Below are 21,749 nucleotides of genomic sequence, written 5' to 3'. Positions count from 1 at the left end.
AGGTGGCTCCCTGCTCCCCCTGAGGGCACCACAATGCTGATGCAGCCCTGGCACTTTGTGATAAATGTGTTTTGGGTTGCGGTTTGGGCACTCGGTCTCTAAAAGGTTTGCCATCACTGTTATAGAAGATAGTTGAAGAAGCTGCAATACTTATAGCAAGGGTGTCAAACTCACAACATCATGTGACGTGTCGTATCACTTTTTTTTCCCATTGCTGGCAATGGGGTAGGCACGGTTTCGGCATGATGCATCTGGCCCATGGGCCGGCAGTTTCACACCCCTAACTTATAGGTTAGAGTAAAAATTATATAAAAGAGTCCTAAAGAAGAGCATAGGATCATGGAAAGCCCTGTCAGGCCACAGGATATTTGCATGGGCGGTGGTTGCTACACCCTGTGCCTATTGAGGAGATCACACTACTGGCCTAATTAGATTGAGAAACCATCATAAATTACTCATGTCCTTGTCACCACATATGTAAACTATTGCAACATGTCATATGCAACGTGGACTCCTTTTTAAGATGACTTGGAAGCTTCAAATAGTCCAAGTGTAATTGTTGGCTTAAGGAGTGATAGCAGATTCAGCCATAGCAATTAAACGGTGGAACAGCTTCCCTCCAGAAATTGTGGGTGTTCCATACTTGAGATTTTTTAAGAAAAGTTTGGACAGTCATTTGTCCAGAATGGTATAAGATCTCCTGCTCGAGCAAAGGATTGGACTAGAAAACCTCAAAGTTTCCTTCCAACTCTGTTATACTGTTACGGTTTTTAGATAGATAGATGATAGATAGATAGATAGATAGATAGATAGATAGATAGATAGATAGATAGATAGATAGATAGATAGATAGATAGATAGATAGATAGATAGATAACCTTTGTCATTTTTTTACTGTGGGCACAATGGCACACATTAAAAATAAAATCTAGTTGCTTGCTCTCAAAGTGTACACATGCATAACCCACATTTAAACATACTATAAACAACATATGTATAGATCTACACCTTTACATATAAGTAACATGTAAATATTAATCACTGTCCATCTTGAATATGTAACGGAAGGAGGAAGCTTTAGAGTTCACAAGGTTAATACTGTATGGCAAAGGTCCCTTTTGGGCACCAGGGACCAGTTCTGTGGAGAGAGGTTATCCCGCAGACCAGAGGGTGCGTGGTTTTGTGTGCTGCCTGCATCTCGCAGATGGGGCTTTGTTTGCGCGGCCCAGTTGCTGGCATGCCGCGGCCTGGTACTGATCCATGGACCGGGGGTTGGGGAACCCTCTTGTATGGAATAAAACTGTGACTGAATCTGGATGTTTTCTGCCTATATTACAATAATTAAATATAGATTTTTATCTATCTATACATAATCCCAACATCTCAGTCACTGTATTAGTTAATAACTTGGTCCATTTCAAAATTCTGGTTATCCCCTTTAGATAGCGAAAGGACCATCTTTTCCAAGAAGAATTAGCCTACTCCATACAGGGACAGGCCTAACTTAGGGTTCCTAATCCACATGAGATGAAGTGAATGAGAACTTGACAATTGCCTTCTCTTTATCCCGAAGTAAAGAATATTCCAAACGTTCTAGGAAACTACTCAAACCTGGCTTTTCTATAGAGTTCTCTTCCTCAATTTTTAGGTTTTAATGATTCCTAAGTAAACAGGAGGGACGCGTTGGCTCAGTGGGTTAGGACGCTGATTGTCGATCAGATGGTCGGCAGTTTGGCGGGTCGAATCCCGAGTGCCGCGTAACAGAGTGAGCACCTGTTATTCGTCCCAGCTTCTGCCAACCTAGCAGTTCGAAAGCACGTAAAAATGCAAGTAGAAAAATAGGGACCACTACGGTGGGAAGGTAACAGCGTTCCGTGTGCCTTTGGCGTCTAGTCATGCCGGCCACATGACCACGGAGATGTTCTCGGACAAGCGCTGGCTCTTTGGCTTTGAAACGGAGATGAGCACCGGCCCCTAGAGTCGGAAACGACTAGCACGCATGTGCAGGGGAACCTTTACCTTTACCTTTTTAAGTAAACAGGATCTGTCACAACTTCTATATTTTTAACCACTGAGTCTTGATTTATGGCAGAATACAAATATAAATCAATCTTTCTGCAAATTTGAATATATGTTATTTATGTGCAATTATGTACATATTCAAAATAATATGTAAATATGGCAGGTGAATATGACAGGTGCATTTTCAGTTAGTACTTTGTAAATCCTCTTCTGGTAGAAATAATAGTTCCAAATGTTTCCTGTGGGTACCTAGCAGACTATTGTTGCTGTTCCCCCACCCCGCTTCCTTATAGAACTTTTCTGTCTTAGAAATAATCAGGTCTCCTTGTACACACTTATCGTTTGAGATTTTCCCATAGATTCTCAATAATATCCAAATCTAGGAACTGTAAAGTCATCCCAAACCTTTTAGCTTCTTTTCTTTTTTCTTTTTTTTTGCTGATTGTAGGACATTAGCTTCTAGGATGTATTGATATTTAATGGAATCAGTTCTTCTGTCCACCCACACAAGTATTTTCTGTGCCACTTGGTGCCATTAATAGAGCCACCCCCATGCCTAAGAGGATGTTCTCTTCTTTAAATGCTTCATCCTTTTTTTCTCCAAGTATATCTTTTGTGATTATGGTGAAACAATTCCATTTCTGTTTCATCACTCCAAAAAATATTGTTCCCAATTGTTTCAGGCTTACCTGAAGTATTTAGATAATACTTTTCTGATGAAGGTTTCCTTCTGTCAACTTTTTGATGAAGATCGCTGCGATATAAACAATGCTTTACTGTGGACCTACGGACAACTCTTCAGAATCAGATAACCTTTTCAACAAGCTATTTGTGTTGATCTTTTGCAGATCTGGGAAATTAGGGTACAGTTCTAGGGGACAATTTTTTTTCTCGGCTTCCAAGCTAATGTTGGGGAATTTCAGCCAGATAATAGTCCTTATTACCTCTAAACATTATGCCAGGTACTATAAGAGAAAAATAATAAGTTTTCTACCTATTTTACTGACTACTATGGATCTTACAGTTCAGAAATCATGTTGTTTCACTATCTTAGACAGTTAGTAACTGGAATAGTATTAAACACAATATAAGCAACTGAAACCTTCAGAGTAATAAATTATAAAATTTAATCAATACTCCAGTTACTAAGGCAAATTCAAAGAACATTTCTCCAAGTGAGGCACTAGCTGCAATGAAATTGCATTATTTTAGCACTCAAAAAACTGCAATTTAAGGATAACAGTAATAGGAGGTTTCTACACTTATTTCCAAGCAGCAAATGTATACTGCATTGTGATAGGTGGCTAAATGGACAACTGTTTGAATCATATCACCTACTGTCCTAGAATTCCTCTGAATGTTATTTTATAACTTGTATTAGAATCATTTTTAATTTCAACTGTAAATCATATTCATGATGCAGCCTTTTAATTCGAAAACATTTAGTAACAAATACTACATTTATGTATCTCTTATTGAATTTTTCTATAAAGATCATATATCACACATTCAAAAATAAAGTTTCTTTCATTTGTGCCAAATGTATTAAAATATTCTTTTTTAAATCAGAAATTGTTACACAGTCCATTGGCAACAGAAAGATTACTTATAGATAGTCCTTGACTTACAACAGTTCATTTAGTGACCATTCAAAATTACGACACTGCAAAAAGCAACTTACGACCATTTACCACAGTAATGACTGTTGCAGCATCTCCAATGTCACATGATAAAAATTCAGATGCATGGCATCAGTCTGATATTTATGACAATTGCAATGACTAGGGGTCATGTGATCAACCTTTGTGACCATCCGACAAGCAAAGTCAATGGGGAAGCCAGATTCACTTAATTACCATGTGACTAACTTAAAACTCCAGTGATTCACTTAACAACTGCGGCTAGCAAGGTTGTAAAATGGGACAAAATTAATTTCACAAAAGTCTCACTTATCAAAAAAGATTTTGGGCTCAACTGTAGTCATAAGTCAAGAACTGTATTTGACACTGTCTCACTGAGCAATCATAGTATAATACAAGTTTAAATCTTTTAACAAAAAACTAAGCAAAACACATGTGGCACAGTTTTTCAAAAAAAAACAACACCAAATACCAATATTGGTAGATCTTCAAATTGTGAAGACAAAATTTATACCCATTTAAGAAAAGGTTAATCTTCCAATAATCTTTTTTCTATTCGAATAAATAGAAAAAAAGTGGTACAATGGATGAAAAGGTTGAAAAGCCCTGTTTTAGTATACTGATACTATTTGGTTCAGAATATTTTTTTTCTTGTTTTCCTGCTCTAAAAACTGGGTGCGTCTTATGGTCAGGTGCGTCCTATGGTCCGAAAAATACGGTAGTATTTGTTACCAGCTAACTCTATTTAAAAAACAAATTTTTGGAAGTTCAGCAAAAACATATTGGTTATTTTTTTCATGAACTATGGAAAGGATGGAAGGATTCAGACCCAAAAAATCTGCTGCTGTCATGAAATTTAAAGGGCTTTTCCCATAAGCAGAAAAGCATCTTTCAATCCTGTGGAAGGAAAACCTTGCAGTGACAAGCAGGAGCTGAAGAACACTGCACCACACTTGGACTCCAATTATAAAAGGAAAAGCTGTGAGGTCCAGAGTGTGAGTGTGTATGTGCATTTGAAGAAAGATTTATTTTGTATGGGAAGAGAAATAATGGATTTTAGCTGAGGGAGTGGTGTCATCAGCTCCAATGGGCAACTGATGATATAGGAGGAGCAAGCTTGGACTTCAGAAACCAGCATCAGACAAGTTGAAAGGAGAAGCACAGCCCAGAAGCTTCACTGCTCCAGCAGAAATGCTGAAAAGCTTTAGCCAGCTGGTAAAGTACCTTCTTTTTCTTATTGCCAACATAGACTGAGAAACTGCCAAGTCAACCTTTCAGCTGCAGTTTAGAACAGCAGCTGACAGCACAAGAAGCCAAACTGAAGGTGGTTAAATGGTGGGTGGAGATTTTGACTTAAGCTCAAGCAATAAAAGACAATAGAATTGGTATAAGGTGTTTAGGAGCAAGTTATAGACAATATTGTTGGGGGCAATTAAGCTGACTTTGTAATAATGCCGCTTGGGGTGTGTGTGAAAGCCCTAATAAGCAGGCATATACATAGAATGAAGGCTACTGCTAAGCTTGTAAGCCGCCCTGAGTCTTCGGAGAAGGGCGGGATATAAATGGAATTAAAATAAATAAATAAATAAATATAAATATAGGATAACTCCTTTCGCCGCGATCTGAAGACGTTTTTGTTCGAACAAGCCGGCCTGGCCTGATGGGGGATTGGTGGGGTTTTTATTTTTGTATTTTTATTGTTGTATTTTGGGGTTTTTTATAAATGCAGTGTATTAATTGTTTTAATGGGCATTTATTTAATCTTCTTTTAATATTTGTAATTTTGTATTTTATTCTTGCCCTGTGCACCGCCCTGAGTCCTTCGGGAGAAGGGCGGTATAGAAATATTAATAATAAATAATAAATAAATAACATATCAAAGATCAGTCATAAATGTCAAGGTAGAAATTAGGAAAAAAAGTTTTGTTAAATTTTATATAATAAAGCCTATTTGTTGCTCTATATACCATTTCTCAAAAGAATTTGTTTAAATTGATATATATGGTGGCAGAATAGAATAGAATAGAATAGAATAGAATAGAATAGAATAGAATAGAATAGAATAGAATAGAATAGAATAGAATAGAATAGAATAGAATAGAATAGAATAGAATAGAATAGAATAGAATAGAAGCTGGAAGGGACCTTAGAGGTCTTCTAGTCCAGCCCCCTGCTGAAGCAGGAGAACCTATACCATTTTGACAGGTAACTGTCTAGTCTCTTCTTAAAAATCTCCAGTGATGGAGCACCCACAATTTCTGGAGGCAAGCTGTTTCACTGGTTAATTGTTCTCACTGTCAGGAAGTTTCTCCTTAATTCCAGGTTGCTTCTCTCTTTGATCAGTTTCCAACCATTGTTTCTCATCCTTCCCTCTGGTGCTCTGGTGAATAACGTGACCCCCCCTCTTCTTTGTGGCAGCCCCTCAGAGTAATGGGCAGAACCAGTAGCTGGCCTGTAAAATCTGCCAATCTGCATTCAGGAACAAATCAAGCACCATCACACTAGGATACACATATTTCACACAGTATCATCTGGTCTGTAGCTGCTTTCCGGTTCAATTCTAGTGTTAAGCTATGAACCCTACTGCCTTTAGGACTGCTGTGTGCTTCTAGCTTGCCAAGAGAGCAGGGAAGGAGACAGAGAGAAATTTGGATCCATAGGTGTTCTTATCATTGTGAGAAAGCTGGAACTGTGGAAAAGTTGTTTTGGCGAACCAAAGTTTCTTCTCATAACAATTACTGGGAGATGTATTGGACAATGTGACCTGAACTGTCAGAGAGGAGAGGAGAAGATTCATTCTTTTAATTACTTGCTTCCCGCCTTTTCTTCAGAGCTAGCTTTCACTTTGATCCTACCAAATGATTATGCTCAATAAAAATTACATTAGAGGATTTAATGGCTCTGGTGTTTTTCTTAGTTGGGCTTTTCAGCTGGAGGTTGACATCTAGCTTGAAAAATAAGACAATTAGCTACTGTGTCAATCCATTTATACTGTCCCCAAATTTTGAGATTTATTTAGTTTGGCTTGATTGGAAGATTTTTCTTACTGTTATCTTTTAAAACAATGTTTCAAGCATTTTGAGGGCCATATAAAATATGCTACCGGTATATTTTAAATTTTGTATCTGAACATTAAAATATACATTTCCTCTGGCATTCTTTTTAATTTGATCATCTAGTGTTTATTCTTTTAAAAAATCGACACTTATGTGCCAGTTATTACACTACAGTACTGTTAAATTAGTGCAAAGTGACTGTGAAACAGTATTGCCGGCCTCATCTTACATCAAAAAGCAATGCAAAGTGCAGAACCCATGAATGATACTGATGCAGATTTACAAGAATTGTTTTTCTTAATATTTATGGAATAAATACACATTTACATAAGATATAAGTACGGAAGAAAACTCACCCAAAACAAGTAGCTCCACTGATTCCTCATTCTTGCCTTCTACATCATCAGGTGTGATGACAAGACAGTAATACAATCCACTGTCTCCCCACATCAATTTTCCAATATGGAGGTCTGCATCTAACAGAAAATATAAAACAAGCAGGATGTCAACGCTGCTAACATCAGATGTTCTTGCTCTGACAACATGTGGAGAGGCAGCTTTGCTTCTTGAAAACTTGTATGTTACTTTTAGAGATAGAATTAGTTGATGCTGAGGGGGAGTAGGAAGAATGTGTCTCAAGGCTGTTTGGAAATAAGAGAAGATAAGAATTTGGCGGTTTCTTTAACAGGAGGGAAAGCTTACAATTCAAACTAATTGGAGAATGTGATTTATGACAGTTAATTAGAGGGAGGAACTGTGCTTTGATACTGTGTGCTTAGGGGTGGGGAATCCAGATTTCGGCTTGACCATGTATGTGTGAAAGCTATGCTCTTTTGATTAAAGACGCCTTAAAGTAAACAATGCCTCAAGGTTCTCTGAAGAATTGCATCTGTTGGAACCATGACATAGGAATCAGAGAGACAGAGAGACCTAAAATCTAGATTTTATTAACAATATTGATTTTTCTTATCTGGAATAATGAAATTTAATTCATTAAAAATACTACATGAAAAATCAAGAACTCTTCAGAGAGTAAGGCAATTAAGTTTTTTGAAACAGCGACTGTCACACAAGTTTTTTTTAACTATTTTACTTCACAAGTACGTTTGACCAGGGGTGTCAAACTCGCAACATCACGTGACGTGTCACGATGTATTGCAACTTTTTTTCCATTGCTGGCAATGGGGTGGGGGCAGTTTCACCATGACGCATCCAGGCCGCGGGCCGGCAGTTTGACACCCCTGCTTTAGGCTGATATCATTATTGAATAGTCATTTCAAATTGTTCACAACCACTTTAGCAACAAATTATTAATGAGGATCAATGTGGGGTTTTACCTAACAGGAAAAGTAAATGACATTGTCAGAAATGTTTTGAAGATATTGGAATATTTGAAGCAATGTAATGAAAAACAAGCAGCACTGATTTTCTTATATGCAGAGAAGGCCCTTGACAATTTGAGTTGGGCTTTCTTATTCAAGATTTTGGAAGATTATGAATTTTGGAGAGAACTTTATAAAATAAGATCGATCGATTTCTTTCATATGAGGAGGTCCATTGTAACTCCAAACAGTTACTAAGCAACCAATCACTAACTGAGGATTACCATGCAGAAAAAATAGCTTCTGCATGTTGTACCCATTGAATAAGAGGTAATTGATAATTGTACTTATAACTGTTACTACTTTGAATCTTTTTTCTTTTCCATTTTTCTTTTACCTTTTACCCCTTTCTCATGCTATTAGCTTTGTCTTTGATTTCTTACACTGTGTTAAGAGACAAGTATCATTTAGCAGATGTAATTCAGTGGCCATATTTACAACTACGACATTTGTTAACAACATTCTCTGTACCCGTAGCATTTTCAGCTTCTGAGACATCAAAATTAAGACTACAATTGAGCCCAGAATTTATGTTGCTAAGTGAGAAATTTATTAAGTGAGTTTTGCCCCATTTTACAACTTTGCTTGACACATTTGTTAAGTGAATCAGTGCAGTTAAATTAGTAACATGGTTGTTAAATGAATCTAGCTTCCCCATTGACTTTGCTTGTCAGAAGATCACAAAATATGGTCACATGAGCCCGGACACTGCAACTGTCATAAATATGAAGCAGTTGTCAAGCATTTGAATGTAAATCATGTGATCATGAGGATGCTGCAATGGTCATAAGTGTTAAAAATGGTTATAAGTCACTTTTTTCAGTGCCACTGTAACTTTGAACACTAAATGAACTGTTGTAAGTCAAGGACTACATGTATAAAAAGAAACTACAGCCTTTTTTTCAAATCGTATGAATTTCAGATCAAAATTAGAGACTACAGGGGAAAATAAGAAATAATTTTGCACCAGAAATTTGAATTAGACTATCTAGATCTGATGCTTTTCAATACTGCGTTGAAAAAATATATTATTCAAAGTGAATGCAGGCTCATCCAGTGGAGGTCTGCTAAATACTACAAGACTGGAATTTTCCAACCCTAAATCTCACACTGAAAATCATTCCACAGTCAGAACAACCTGTTTTAGGGTGGGACACTTTTGGTAAGATTGGAACAGCTTGTTCCAATATAGAAATACTTTGCTGAGATTAAATGAAACATTTCCTGAGAGAGTCTCTCTCTCTCTTTCTCTCCCCCTCTGTGTGTGTGTATGTGTGTGTGTGTGTGTGTACTTGTGTGTCATTGCAGAGTGAAGACATTTCAACCTTTAACACACAAAGGGTTGTGCTATAACAACATGAAATTACAAAATAAGAGCATTACTGTACTATTATCAGATCAGGAAACAAAGTGACTCAATTAAAAACATTTTATAAACCTAGGAAAGGACAATTATTGGCAACAATTATACCTCCTTCAGAAAGCATTCAATGCCTGAGCAGTACCCAAACAAGCTAATTTCTTTCAACATGCATAATGAAATCTTATACTGTAGGAACTCCTCTGAAAATCTTAATGCAAGAAAGGACAGAATGAAGGGAAGTGTGTTTTCACTTTCGTTTCCAAACCATTTAGAAATTTAAAGGAGTAAATCAGCAAAATCAATCGGGTCTAGTAACAAAAAGGAAGCCAATAAATATTTAAGAATTATAAAAATGGCTCTATCTAGATAAATTACACAAAATTGTAGTGACTGAATTCTGCGTGAGATGATGCTTTAAAGTTTAAACCACTTTCAAGGCTATATAATTCCTATATAGCCAAAATTTACTAAAGGATGCCTATGGCAAAGTAATCCTTATCCTTACCCAGGAAAAGTTAAAGATAACAAGTATTTGAGCAACATAATCTCTTATGATAAATAACCCTCAAACTGCTCACTAGTTTATTGAAGGGCAAACTGAACTCTGATTTCTCACGTCAACAAACTGATTCTATTGTCTATCATTTATCCACATTCATCCCATACAGATGCAATATGACTTGATTGTTTTTATTAAATAGATTCTGCAAACATTTGCAAATGTATTGCTTACAGTATTTGGAATGTCTTTAAAATTTATTGTATATATTACTGCTTTTACAACTCATGGAGAAGGAACCAAAAGTTAAAAAAAATCGGGAAAAAATTAAAGAGCTTGTGGACACAAATGAAAGATATACAAGATTTATGTAAAACTTTGATGAGTGGTATACAGGAAATTATTTCCCCTTATGTACTTGAAACAAGAATCAAAGATATTGGAATAAAGTTAGTGAGAATAAAATTGCAACTCAATGAAACAACTTTTCATTTTTTTTTATTCTCAACTGCATGATACTAGACGAATTGTAATCAGGAAAGAAATTAGCTATTTTTATATAATTCTTCTCAATTATAATATCCAAAATTCTGTCATGCTTTTCCCCAAAAATTTGATTAGTGTTTACTGTGTTTCCTTTTTATGAGTAAAATATCTTTTTTCATTTTATCATGTTTTTAAGAATTATTTACTTTTGATAATTGTTTCTACATGTCTTAGAATGTAGTTATATTGCCATCATTTGCAACTGCCCTGTTCATTTTAATGTTTTTTAAAATGTGTAGATACCTTTAAATGTAAACTTTACAGGGTATTATGAAGAGTGCTATTAAATATTTATAATAAACTAGCGTTCCGTGCACCTTTGGTGTCTAGTCATGCCGGCCACATGACCACGAAGACGTCCTTGGACAAGCGCTGGCTCTTCGGCTTTGAAACGGAGATGAGCACTGGCCCCTAGAGTCGGAAACGACTAGCACGCATGTGCGGGGGAACCTTTACCTTTATAATTAAAGCAGTATACTAAGCTCTAAAATAAAATATATTTATTATTATTTATTCATTTGTATCTGCCTTTATTATTTTTTACAAATAATACAAGGGGGCGAACATATCCAACACACCTTCCTCCACCTGTTTTCCTCACAACAAGATGGATTGGACTGAGAGAGAGTGACTGCCCAGTCACCCCGTTGGTTTTCATGGCTAAGGCAGGACTTGAACTCATGATCTTCTGCTTTCTAGTCTGGTGCCTTAACTGGCTCTCATTTCATAAGCTCCTGATTTTGTATGCTCCTGATTTTATATGCAACTATTCATAATATAAAGGTAATATATAGGAACGCGGTGGCTCAGTGGGATAGGATGCTGAGCTTGTCGATCAGATGATCGGCAGTTTGGCGGGTCGAATCCTAAGTGCCGCGTAACAGAGTGAGTGCCTGTTACTCGTCCCAGCTTCTGCCAACCTAGCAGTTCGAAAGCACGTAAAAATGCAAGTAGAAAAATAGGGACCACTATGGTGGAAAGGTAACAGCGTTCTGTGCGCCTTTGGCGTCTAGTCATGCCGGCCACATGACCACGGAGACGTCCTCGGACAAGCACTGGCACTTCGGCTTTGAAACGGAGATGAGCACCAACCCCTAGAGTCGGAAACGACTAGCACACATGTGTGGGGGAACCTTTACCTTTACCTTTATTCATAATATACTGTACTATTGTACTATTCATAACATAATATACTATTACCTCATTTTATATGCTACTATTCATAATAGCGAAAGAAAAACTTCAGTCATAATAAAATGATAAGCAGGTTGAATTACCATGGAGAATGGAGATTTCTCTTCCTTTGTAGAACTCTCCAGTCGTGACTACCGAACCCTGTTTGGATGCCACAATGCGGACTGTTCTCCTGCTATCCACACAGTCCAAGTACGGATCCCATTCCAAGTTCCTCTTGTTTATTGCCTGGATCCCGGCAGAGACAACTCCCAGAGCTTCTCCCATGCGATCTTGGCAGTAGGATTTAAATTTCCATTGCACCACAGCTGGTTGTGTGGAAGAAGTTGAAAAGCGGCATCGAAGCACAATTGGTTGAAAGAGCATTGCTACCTGTTTCTTGTCAGGCACCATAACATGCACTGCTTCAGTCACAGCTACAAAGCAAAACCATAAATGTTACCAACTTGTAAGGTATAAATCATCTCTTCAATATGCCCATTCCCAAATGATAAATGGGAGGTGGCTACTTTCTAAGACTTATCATCTAATTGTGACATTAGAAGAAACTATGCCAAAAGAACATGGATAGCAAGATAACAGAAAATGCTAATGCTAGAAAATGATAAGTTGCTGTTTTATCAACCATAAATAACAGTGGCTTGTCAAGTCGTATCTATGAATTAGATTTGCTTCCATTTTCAATGAACCATGAAGCAAAATGAGGCTAATCTTAATTCTGAGTTACTTCAAACAAATCGTCTTCAAATCATGGGTTGTAGCTGAATTACTTTTAAAAACTAAATTTCCTATATTATGCAAGCTTAGTTTACTCATATATTATAATAAGTCATTACATAGTGCACTGCTTAAGCATCATGCCTTTTTCCCTCTGTGATTCAAGAAAAATCAGGCAACATATGCTATATGTTATTGGTCATAGGTGAACAAAAAATAATATAAAGAAAAATTGAGGGAAAAATTAAGCTTCATTAATTTTAAGCTACTTATCAACAATTGGTAGTCACAATGGCTAAATGTTACTTCAAATATTGAAGGGATAATGTTGGCCAATTCCATAAAATATGAACAGGTGACACTTCTTGGCAACTATGTTGATATATTTTTGAATTTCCTGCAGTCATCTATTTAATCACTAACTCAATATAACAGTATTAAAAGATGTTTGTATCACAAAACTCGAATTTCAAGCATTTATTTTCAGCTTTACATACATTTTATTTAATTCCAACCTTTCCTTTTCAAACTGATAAAGAAACCTTATAAGAAATATACAAACAGATCACAGCATGGCATTAGTCACCGAAAGGGGAGGAGACATTTGACAGATGCCATAGGCAGGTCGATAGAAAATCTCTCTTCCTATTGTGCTAAGATTCAAATAAACACTTGAAATAATACCATGAAAATTTAGAAATTTAGCTAAAAAGAAAGATACCAGCATCAAGAGAATTCAAAATGTCTCGTTAGCATTTAAAAAGAAATAGGTAACCTACATATGTTGCAATTTGACTGAAATGAACTGCTGTTGCCAGTATTGCAATAAGAGCAAGGCCAAGCAAATTTGGCTTACTCTAAGACACCTTGAATATTTTATAGGGGAAAAAATAAAAGTCATGTTAATAAATAAAATTCTGATTGCAATCAAGAATATGTGGCTTATTTTACAGGAGATTTACACATAGTTATGGTATTGTTCTTACTTCACAGCTCTCTAAAGAACTGAGTCTTTTAATTGCAAAATTTCCGGAGGTGGCTAATACTTTACATAAAAAGATATTTTGAAAAGAAAAGCCTCAAAATGCAAAAAGTAAATAATTAGAAATGAAAGAAACAGCAGTAGTGTCATCAAAAAAAAGGACAGGGGGGGAGGAAGAATAGATCTCAATTGCTTATTTTCAACTGCTAAATATAACATTTTGGGGTATATAGAAAAACCTATTTTGTATTAGTCCTGTAAAATATAACAGTCTCAAAAGTATTTCAGGTAAAGACATTGGCAAAAATGATGTTTTTTTTGGGGGGTGGGGGGGTAATATTTTATTGATTTTCTAATTTTACATTTAAGTATTTAAAAAGCAATGTGGCGGCTGGGTTAATCAATAATTCAATAACAAACAAAAATCTTTAGTACAAATCTCAAACTACCACATCAAATATTTCCTCTCCTTTCCCTTAATATCTGCTGTCTCATATTTAAACTAATACAATTCTTATTATATCCATTAAGTAAAGATAGCATTGTTACATTTATCAATAATTTTTTAGCTTATACATATCCTAGTTATTTTAACATTCAATCTTTGTAAACAGTCAATGTTCTGTAGTTAGTTTTTCCCAATTTTTAGTTTCCTGTCAATATTTAAATTGACATTTGATATTTATAATTTCCAAATTTTTGGTATCCAGTTTCCTTTATCACAATTCTTAACAAAATCTATTATTCAAAGTACACATCTTATCTATTTGAGTATATTCTATTTCCCACCATCTTACATCATGTTATATTTCTTCCTCCAAGCATTTTGTCTATAAGTGCAGGGTCTACACTTATATTATATGCATATAAGGAACATGAGAGACCATTTTCAACCATCCATACAAGCCAGTAGTCTTTGTAACTTACTGAATAGGACATGATGCTGTTTTGACGCTGATGCTGTTTTGACGCTGGATAAGGTATTCTGATTGTGTACAACCACTTTCCTGTACACTTTTCATTTATTCTTAGGCCTAATTTTCTGGCGCATGGTAAAAATTCACTGGATACTGGGGTCTTCAATTTTGAATCCTTGGGTTGGAGTTTGAGTGGAGTTCATGAATTTGTAGCATAGCAACTATGGATTTGTTCCGGAATATTTCTGGCCTGTTACATGGAAGTGGTCATACATGAAATCTAGTTTTTCATCTCTTAGTAATTGTATTATGATTTGAAAACTAATGATTTGGTTTTTAGTCTTTTGTTGTGGACAAATCATTTCCTGATTCACCTGATACATCAAACAACTGCAGGACAGGAGGACAATCAAAGAGGTATGTCCAAGATATAGTACTTTATAGATTTTAAGGACTGCAACAGGTAGTTAGGACCAGAATGAGAAGACTTTATGCCGCTGGCTCGATGCAGCCAGCAGGGGGCAGCCTTCTCGCTGCTGAGTCCTCACTGCAAACTTGCTACCGCCATCCCTTTGCAGGACATTTCAATACTGTAAATTCTTGCAGCGAATTTATTTGTTGAGATGTCCTGCAAAGAGATGGTTGCATCTAGCTAGTGGCATTGAGTCATCCCTGGGACTTTCCCCAGGGATGTGTTAGGCAATTTTGCTACGCACCAAGTTCTGCCCAGAATGTGGAAATGATGAGAGCATTTGATGATGATGCTCCTAAGCAGCATTTTATTGTTTGCTTATTCTGAGATTCCAAGAAGTTCTGAGAAATAAATTGTTTCCTATTTATGGAAATAGACTAGTAGCAAACTTCACCAAACAAACTCACATTCAAGGGTAACCTCAGGAACAAGTGTGGAAAAACATTCTTACTTCTTTGCATTTACTACATTGGCAAACACTGCATCAACAGTTTTATTTAGGATAATCTGTTCCTTTGTGGGGGAAAGTAGCAAATACTGCCTATAGGAATCTTATTTTATGGGAATTTTAGTAAGATTTTTTTTAAAAATCTTGATTCCACAGTAATGATTCACCATAGGAGAACAATTCTCAAAAATGAAGAAACTAGAACAAAAGAAATTGAAATTAAAACTCAATAAGGTAAAATCTCTACAGAGATTATTTAAAACCACACTAATGAGACTCAACTGAATTATTAAAAAGTGGTCCAAGTTCAAGAATAGACCAGCAGCTTCTAAAAAACTGTAAAAGTTAAATTTCTTTCAGGTGACTGAAAGCCTGAACTAATAAGAGGCATAAACAAATGCACAAAAAAATGTAAGGTAACAATAAGAAATAAAAACAAAAATTTGAGAAACATTATGACAAAAAAAACTTTAAAGAGAATTAAGTGCAGTTTTAAATATATTCTAAGAGGTAACTGCCTAAGGCAGGGGTGTCAAACTCAATTTCATTGAGGGCCGCATCAGCATTGCGGTTGCCCTCAGGGGGCCGGGTGGGTGTGGCCTATTGGGTGGGCGTGGCCAGAGTGCATATGACCTACTGGGTGGGCGTGGCCAGCTCTACATGGTTTGCATCAAGGGTGCCTGTGGGGGCCTGGGCAGGAGTGGGACAGATCTGAGGTCTCTGGCAGAAGGAGGGTCTCTGGGCCAGGGCCAAGGCAGTGGGGGCCGTTCCCTCCCTGTTTCCAGGATGGCTTCGCAGGCCACATGAAACCACTTTGCGGGCCAGATCCAGCCCCCAGGCCTTGTGTTTTACATGTCTGGCCTAAGGAATCAACTTAAGCAACAATTTATTATAAATTAAATGAAGTCTTTGTATTTCCTACGGAGATATAGGATACATTCCCAAACCATTACTAATTTTTTCTGGGAAGAATCAACATATTTAAAGCAGGCTGAGATAATAAGTATATTCTGCGATAGCATAGAAACCACATAATAATTAATCACTCGACCACAATGGCAACTACCTTCTTTAAAGAACTGAACAGAGTTTTTCACCTCTGAACATAAATATGTAACTTATTCTTTGACTACTACATGGATAGAGGTGATTCTGTTGAAATTGTACTCTTGAACTTTCAAAGAGTTTCTGACTAAGTTCTTCATCAAAAACTCTGAGTAATCTTAGCCATCATGGGACAACAGGATCTGCCCTTTCATGGACTGCTAATTGGTTAAAAAAAAAGCAAAGAGAAGAAAAAATAAGAAGTGAAGCTGGTCAAGTTTGCAGTTAATACCAGATCATATAGTAGTGAAAAACAAAAATTGTGAACTGTTTTAAGCTGGGTAAATGGCCAGCCAAGTGGCAAATGATTATCAATTTAAATAAATACAAAGTGATACACAAGGAAGATGGAAAAGAAACATCACATATATACCAGATGGTGTTTCTTAGCCAGAGGTCCCCAACCCGCAGTCCGTGGACCAGTACCCATCCATGGCATGCCAGCACCCAGGCCACACAAACAAGCAAAGCCGCATCTGCAGGATGCAGGCAGCACACAAAACCACACCCCCTCCGGTCCACGAAAAACCTCTCTCCACAGAAACAGTCCCTGGTGGCCAAAAGCTCTGTTCTAAGCTGTCTATTGTTGTTGTTAGTTGCAAAGTCGTGTCCAACCCATCACGACCCTATGGACAACGTTCCTCCAGGCCTTCCTGTCCTCTACCATCTTCTGGAGTCCATTTAAGCTCACGCCTACTGCTTCAGTGACTGCATCCAGCCACCTCATTTTCTGTCGTCCCCTTCTTCTATTGCCCTCAATCTTTCCCAGCATTAGGCTCTTCTCCAGTGAGTCCTTCCTTCTCATTAGGTGACCAAAGTATTTGAGTTTTAGCTTCAGGATCTGGCCTTCTAAAGAGCAGTCAGGGTTGATCTCCTCTAGGACTGACCGGTTTGATCGCCTTGCAGTCCAAGGGACTCGCAGGAGTCTTCTCCAGCACCATAGTTCAAAGACTTCAATTCTTTGGTGCTCAGCCTTTCTTATGGTCCAGCTTTCACTGCCATACATTGCAACTGGGAAGACCATAGCCTTGACTATACGCACTTTTGTTGACAGGGTGATGTCTCTGCTTTTTAGTGTGCTGTCTAGATTTGCCATGGCTTTCCTCCCAAGGAGCAAGCGTCTTTTAATTTCTTAAGCTGTCTATAACTAACAAGAAATAGACCTTAATGTCATAGAATGTCAACTCATCCAGAATTGTGAGAAAAGTCAAATCCATGCTATGGAATTATTAGGAATGAGACTGGAAATGAAATTGTCAGCATTATAATGTGTTTTTATTGAATTCATCTATATTTCCAGTACTGTGTTCAGTTCTAGTCATTACTTTTGAAAAGGAAGAGCTAGGAAAAAAGGAAACTAAAGTCATCAAGGGCTTTAATAAGAAAGGACATGAATATCTGGCACTATTTAACACAAAAAAGAACAAATGATCAGAGGTGATATAATTGAATTATACAAACTTGTGCAAGGAGAAACTGAACAGGGATAATTTTCTCCTGTTTCAAATGACTAATACTAGCATTCCTCTCAAAGGTGCTTTTTCAGAAGGCAATTGGTCTTTCTTTTTTTTCTTTGAAGACATTTCGCTTCTCATCCAAGAAGCTTCTTCAGCTCTGACTTGATGGTGGAGAGTTGAAGAAGATGGTCAGAGCTGAAGAAGCTTCTTGGATGAGAAGCAAAGTATCTTCAAACAAAAACAAGAAAGTCCAGTTGCCTCCTGAATTAAAAAGCTCCTTTGGAACATGACTGAGAATCTCCATAGACACTAGCATTCGTCCAATGAAGGTGATTGAAAAGATGTTTAAAATAGAAAAAAACTAATTGTTTACTAAGATTATAACTACCCTGTGGAATCTTATGATCAGCAACCCTCTCTTGAAGAACACCCAGAAATTACATTTTATTCAGAATATGCGCTTTGGTGTAACTATGTCACACTATTATTGCATGAATTGTACTGGCTGACACTGGGCTTCCAAGTACAATTAAAGTTGATGGTAGTTGACTATGAAGTTCTTCATAGCATACTGCATGGTTATTTATAGAATCATAGGTCTCCAGTTGTCTCTGCCTCCCATATACAACCTGGCATGGCTAACATGTATCAAGTCCCATCAATTAAATAATGCCTTCTCTGTCATAAACCCTTCCCTATGGAACAATTCCCCCAGCCGCAAATAAAATTCATTATCCCCATCTTGCCAGCCTTTAAGAACACCCTGAAGACATGTTTCTTCTCTCAGGTGCTAGTTCAAGAAATTAGATGAATGTGCTGTGTATGAGTCCTTTGGCTGGTCCTCTATCACAGTATGTTTCACCTTATTATGTTTTATTATTTTACCGTTTTGTTTTAGGATGCTTTTAACCCTTAAATTTTGTTAACTACCTATAGTCAATTGGCAGAATCATTGTATAGATATGGGCAGTGTATAAATTAAATAAACAAAGGACGACCATATGCAATGAAGAAATAGATAGATAGATAGATAGATAGATAGATAGATAGATAGATAGATGATAGATAGATAGATAGATAGATAGATAGATAGATAGATAGATGACTGACATACCTCTACCAGACCTAACTACCAATCCTATATTTTATTTATTCAAAGATACTAGCAAACAAAGGACGACCATATGCAATGAAGATAGATAGATAGATAGATAGATAGATGACTGACATACCTCTACCAGACCTAACTACCAATCCTATATTTTATTTATTCAAAGATACTAGCAATAGTACGGTAATCTTTTCAGATTATTTTTATGCTAAAATTCCTTGGTTCATGTATGTTCTTGTACCCTATATGTAGTTGCATAAACCTAAACCTATTTATGTAACTTCAATATTGCAGTACTGGCAACCCTAGGATCCTCTCTAGCTATACTTAGATCCAAAATAATATTTTTCCTCCACTCCTAGTAGAAATAACTAGATGACATTCTGTTCATAGAAGTGTCAATCTTACAGGGAACCTGAAGATTTCTTTCCCACTTCTTTAGACACAGAATTATCCCAAGGCATCTCCGGGCATTATTTTTATATAGGTATGATTTCTGAAAGCAATTCTGTTAAATTTTATACTTCGCTGTATAAAATTAATGAGATTATTTTACATATAGCAAAAGTCATTTTGCACCGCTATGTATATAATTCTATACAGTAACAGATTTGATAAAAGCAAAGCTAGATAGCATGTTTTTTGAGGGAGTCCTGAGGAGTAATAAGGAAAATAGCAGTTTTAAAAGATATAATGGAGTATATTATTTCAAACAGAATTTCAGAACAGTCAGAATCAACCAATAAAGGCATATTATCCAATGCTAGAGTATTTTAATCTCCCTTTTTTAGGATTACCCTCATGCACTTTATATGACCCTTCCTTTTTTTAAAATTCCAAGCCATTGCAGTTAGTAGACAGTAAAGTTGGATAGATATCTCCTTGAGAACAAATGGAGGCAGAAAAACACATCGGGGTGCCATCATTATGCCTATGCCAGCAACTGGGTATTTCATGACCCCTGCCTCTTAATCATTTCTTCACACTGTATACACTGACACCAAGAATTATTTTGTACTGCAGAGCTACCTAGAATGCCTCAAGTAAGCTATCATTCGTTCACCTTAATGTAACACTCCTTAACCTCTCTAAATTAAGCCACTGTTGTGTTAGAAAACACACAAGTACAGGGCTTCCGGGCTTCCATCAGCACACTACAGTTTCAGCAATCTGCAAACAGAACGGCTCAATGACTGAGCATAGTGGATTTGGGAGACAAAGTGAACACTGGCTTTAAAAGCAAGAACAACTATTTGTAGAAGTTCCATAAAACAGAAGGAAATATAGATTACCTGGATCTTCAGGGTATCAGAGAGCTTTGATAGACATAGATAGAAACAGCAAACTTTCTTATGCTGGCAAGCTGTAGCCCAGATAGGGATGAGAACTACAATGGGGGGTAAACTTTCTGAAAGCTTAAAAATCTCCTCCAGTTTTCCAGCTCTTAGAGTCAGACAATTGCAGACTAAGGCAAGAATTGGAAGGCTGATTGGTTGATATTATTTGGAATGTTTACCCATTCCCATCCGTATCAAGACATGCTAGATTTTTACAGGATGGCTTTAAAATAATTTCCTCCTTATTGTAGATTTATGATCTGTAGATTCTTCAACGTTTATAAAAGAATTGAGAATATTAATTTGTATTAGTGGTGCACGGACAAAAGGGGTAATCATGACAGCTTTTCTAATCAAGACATTTGTGTGGGAAACTGTTTCTGTCTTAGAGCTCAAAGAAATCTTCAGCCTGCCCTTGCCATACTAATTCTGCATATTTTCTCTGGATTTACAAAATGTATTTCTTTGCATGGAATCAACTACAAAGAAATTCCAGAGATGGCAACCTTAGGAAAAGAAAAATATTCCAGTAATCTATGCTTTTCATCTCACTAAGTACTGTGGCAATTTATTCCCAGATTAAGTCTCACTGAATCAAATCAAGAGGGGAACTTCAAGAAAGGGGGAGAAAAAAATCTCTTAAACGGTTATGTGATGAAGAAACAGGCACATTATTGATATATAGAACAAGACTGCATGTCCAATACGCTGTTTTCTATTTGCTCAGCATTTTGCTCTCTGTGCCTCTCACTGTTTGAACCTTTATATAATATCAAGGAAACAGCGTGCCTGCAAAGAAATCCAAAAATCTTCGTTTGCAATCCAAAAAAGTTCTTAATCCACAATGAAACTGAAAGAAAAGGAAGAAAAAAACACCTTACCTGTCATCCACAGGAAAGTGGTCCAGCCCAGTGAGACCCTATCCATCTTGCAGTGTGTCCAGAGCAGAAGAAGAGCAGGGAAGAAAGCAGAGCCAGAAAGTAAATAAAGCTCCTTGCTTTGAATACTGGGAAGTGGCACGTAGAAGAGTTCTTTCCGTTATCTGCAAGTCTCCCACCACACAACTCAGTGTGTGAATAGACAAGAGTTCTGAATGGGAGCTACCATTTTGCTAGGGGGGGAAACAAAAGCATGCAATGCTCTCTTCTAATAATCCTATTCTCTCTTGCTTTGTTTACAAATCTTGGGCAGGGGAGAAAATCACTGTTAGCCAGTTGCTTTATTCGAACCAAATTCAGATTCAAAATAAGCTTCAACTTTATCGTGTTTTAAACTATCACCTCCCCTGACATCATTCTTAGGCTAACAAGAGTTTCCAAATCACATGGCAGTCCAATTGAAAGTGTCCAGGAAAAGAGAGGAGTTCATCACTGGAGATTCTTAGGGTCAAACAGCCTGCCTGAAAAGACCAACCGTATCTAAAATGGTGTGGGTGAAAATTAAAAGAAGAAACTAAAGTTTTAGATCAAGTTGCATGATTTTCATGTGGTTAATTTTACACT

The 21,749-nt window shown here is 36.9% G+C and overlaps 1 protein-coding gene across 1 annotated transcript in view; it reads right to left on the bottom strand.

Moving 5' to 3' along the window:
* The window catches only part of ILDR2 (immunoglobulin like domain containing receptor 2), a gene marked incomplete at its 5' end in the record, with an annotated part of 52,957 nt that extends 31,783 nt beyond the window's left edge, over positions 1-21,174 (bottom strand). The window contains 3 exons of the mRNA XM_081326520.1: positions 7,075-7,194; positions 11,786-12,118; positions 21,129-21,174. Coding sequence (XP_081182646.1) covers positions 7,075-7,194; positions 11,786-12,118; positions 21,129-21,174 — 499 coding nt within the window. The remainder of the gene's footprint in view (positions 1-7,074; positions 7,195-11,785; positions 12,119-21,128) is intronic.
* Positions 21,175-21,749: the final 575 nt, after the last annotated feature.

Source organism: Vipera berus (genome assembly GCF_964194415.1).
Source record: "Vipera berus genome assembly, chromosome: 4".
NCBI classification, from domain to species: Eukaryota; Metazoa; Chordata; class Lepidosauria; order Squamata; family Viperidae; genus Vipera; species Vipera berus.
Note: the sequence above shows the minus strand (reverse complement) of the source record. Positions and strands in the feature narration are given on the sequence as shown.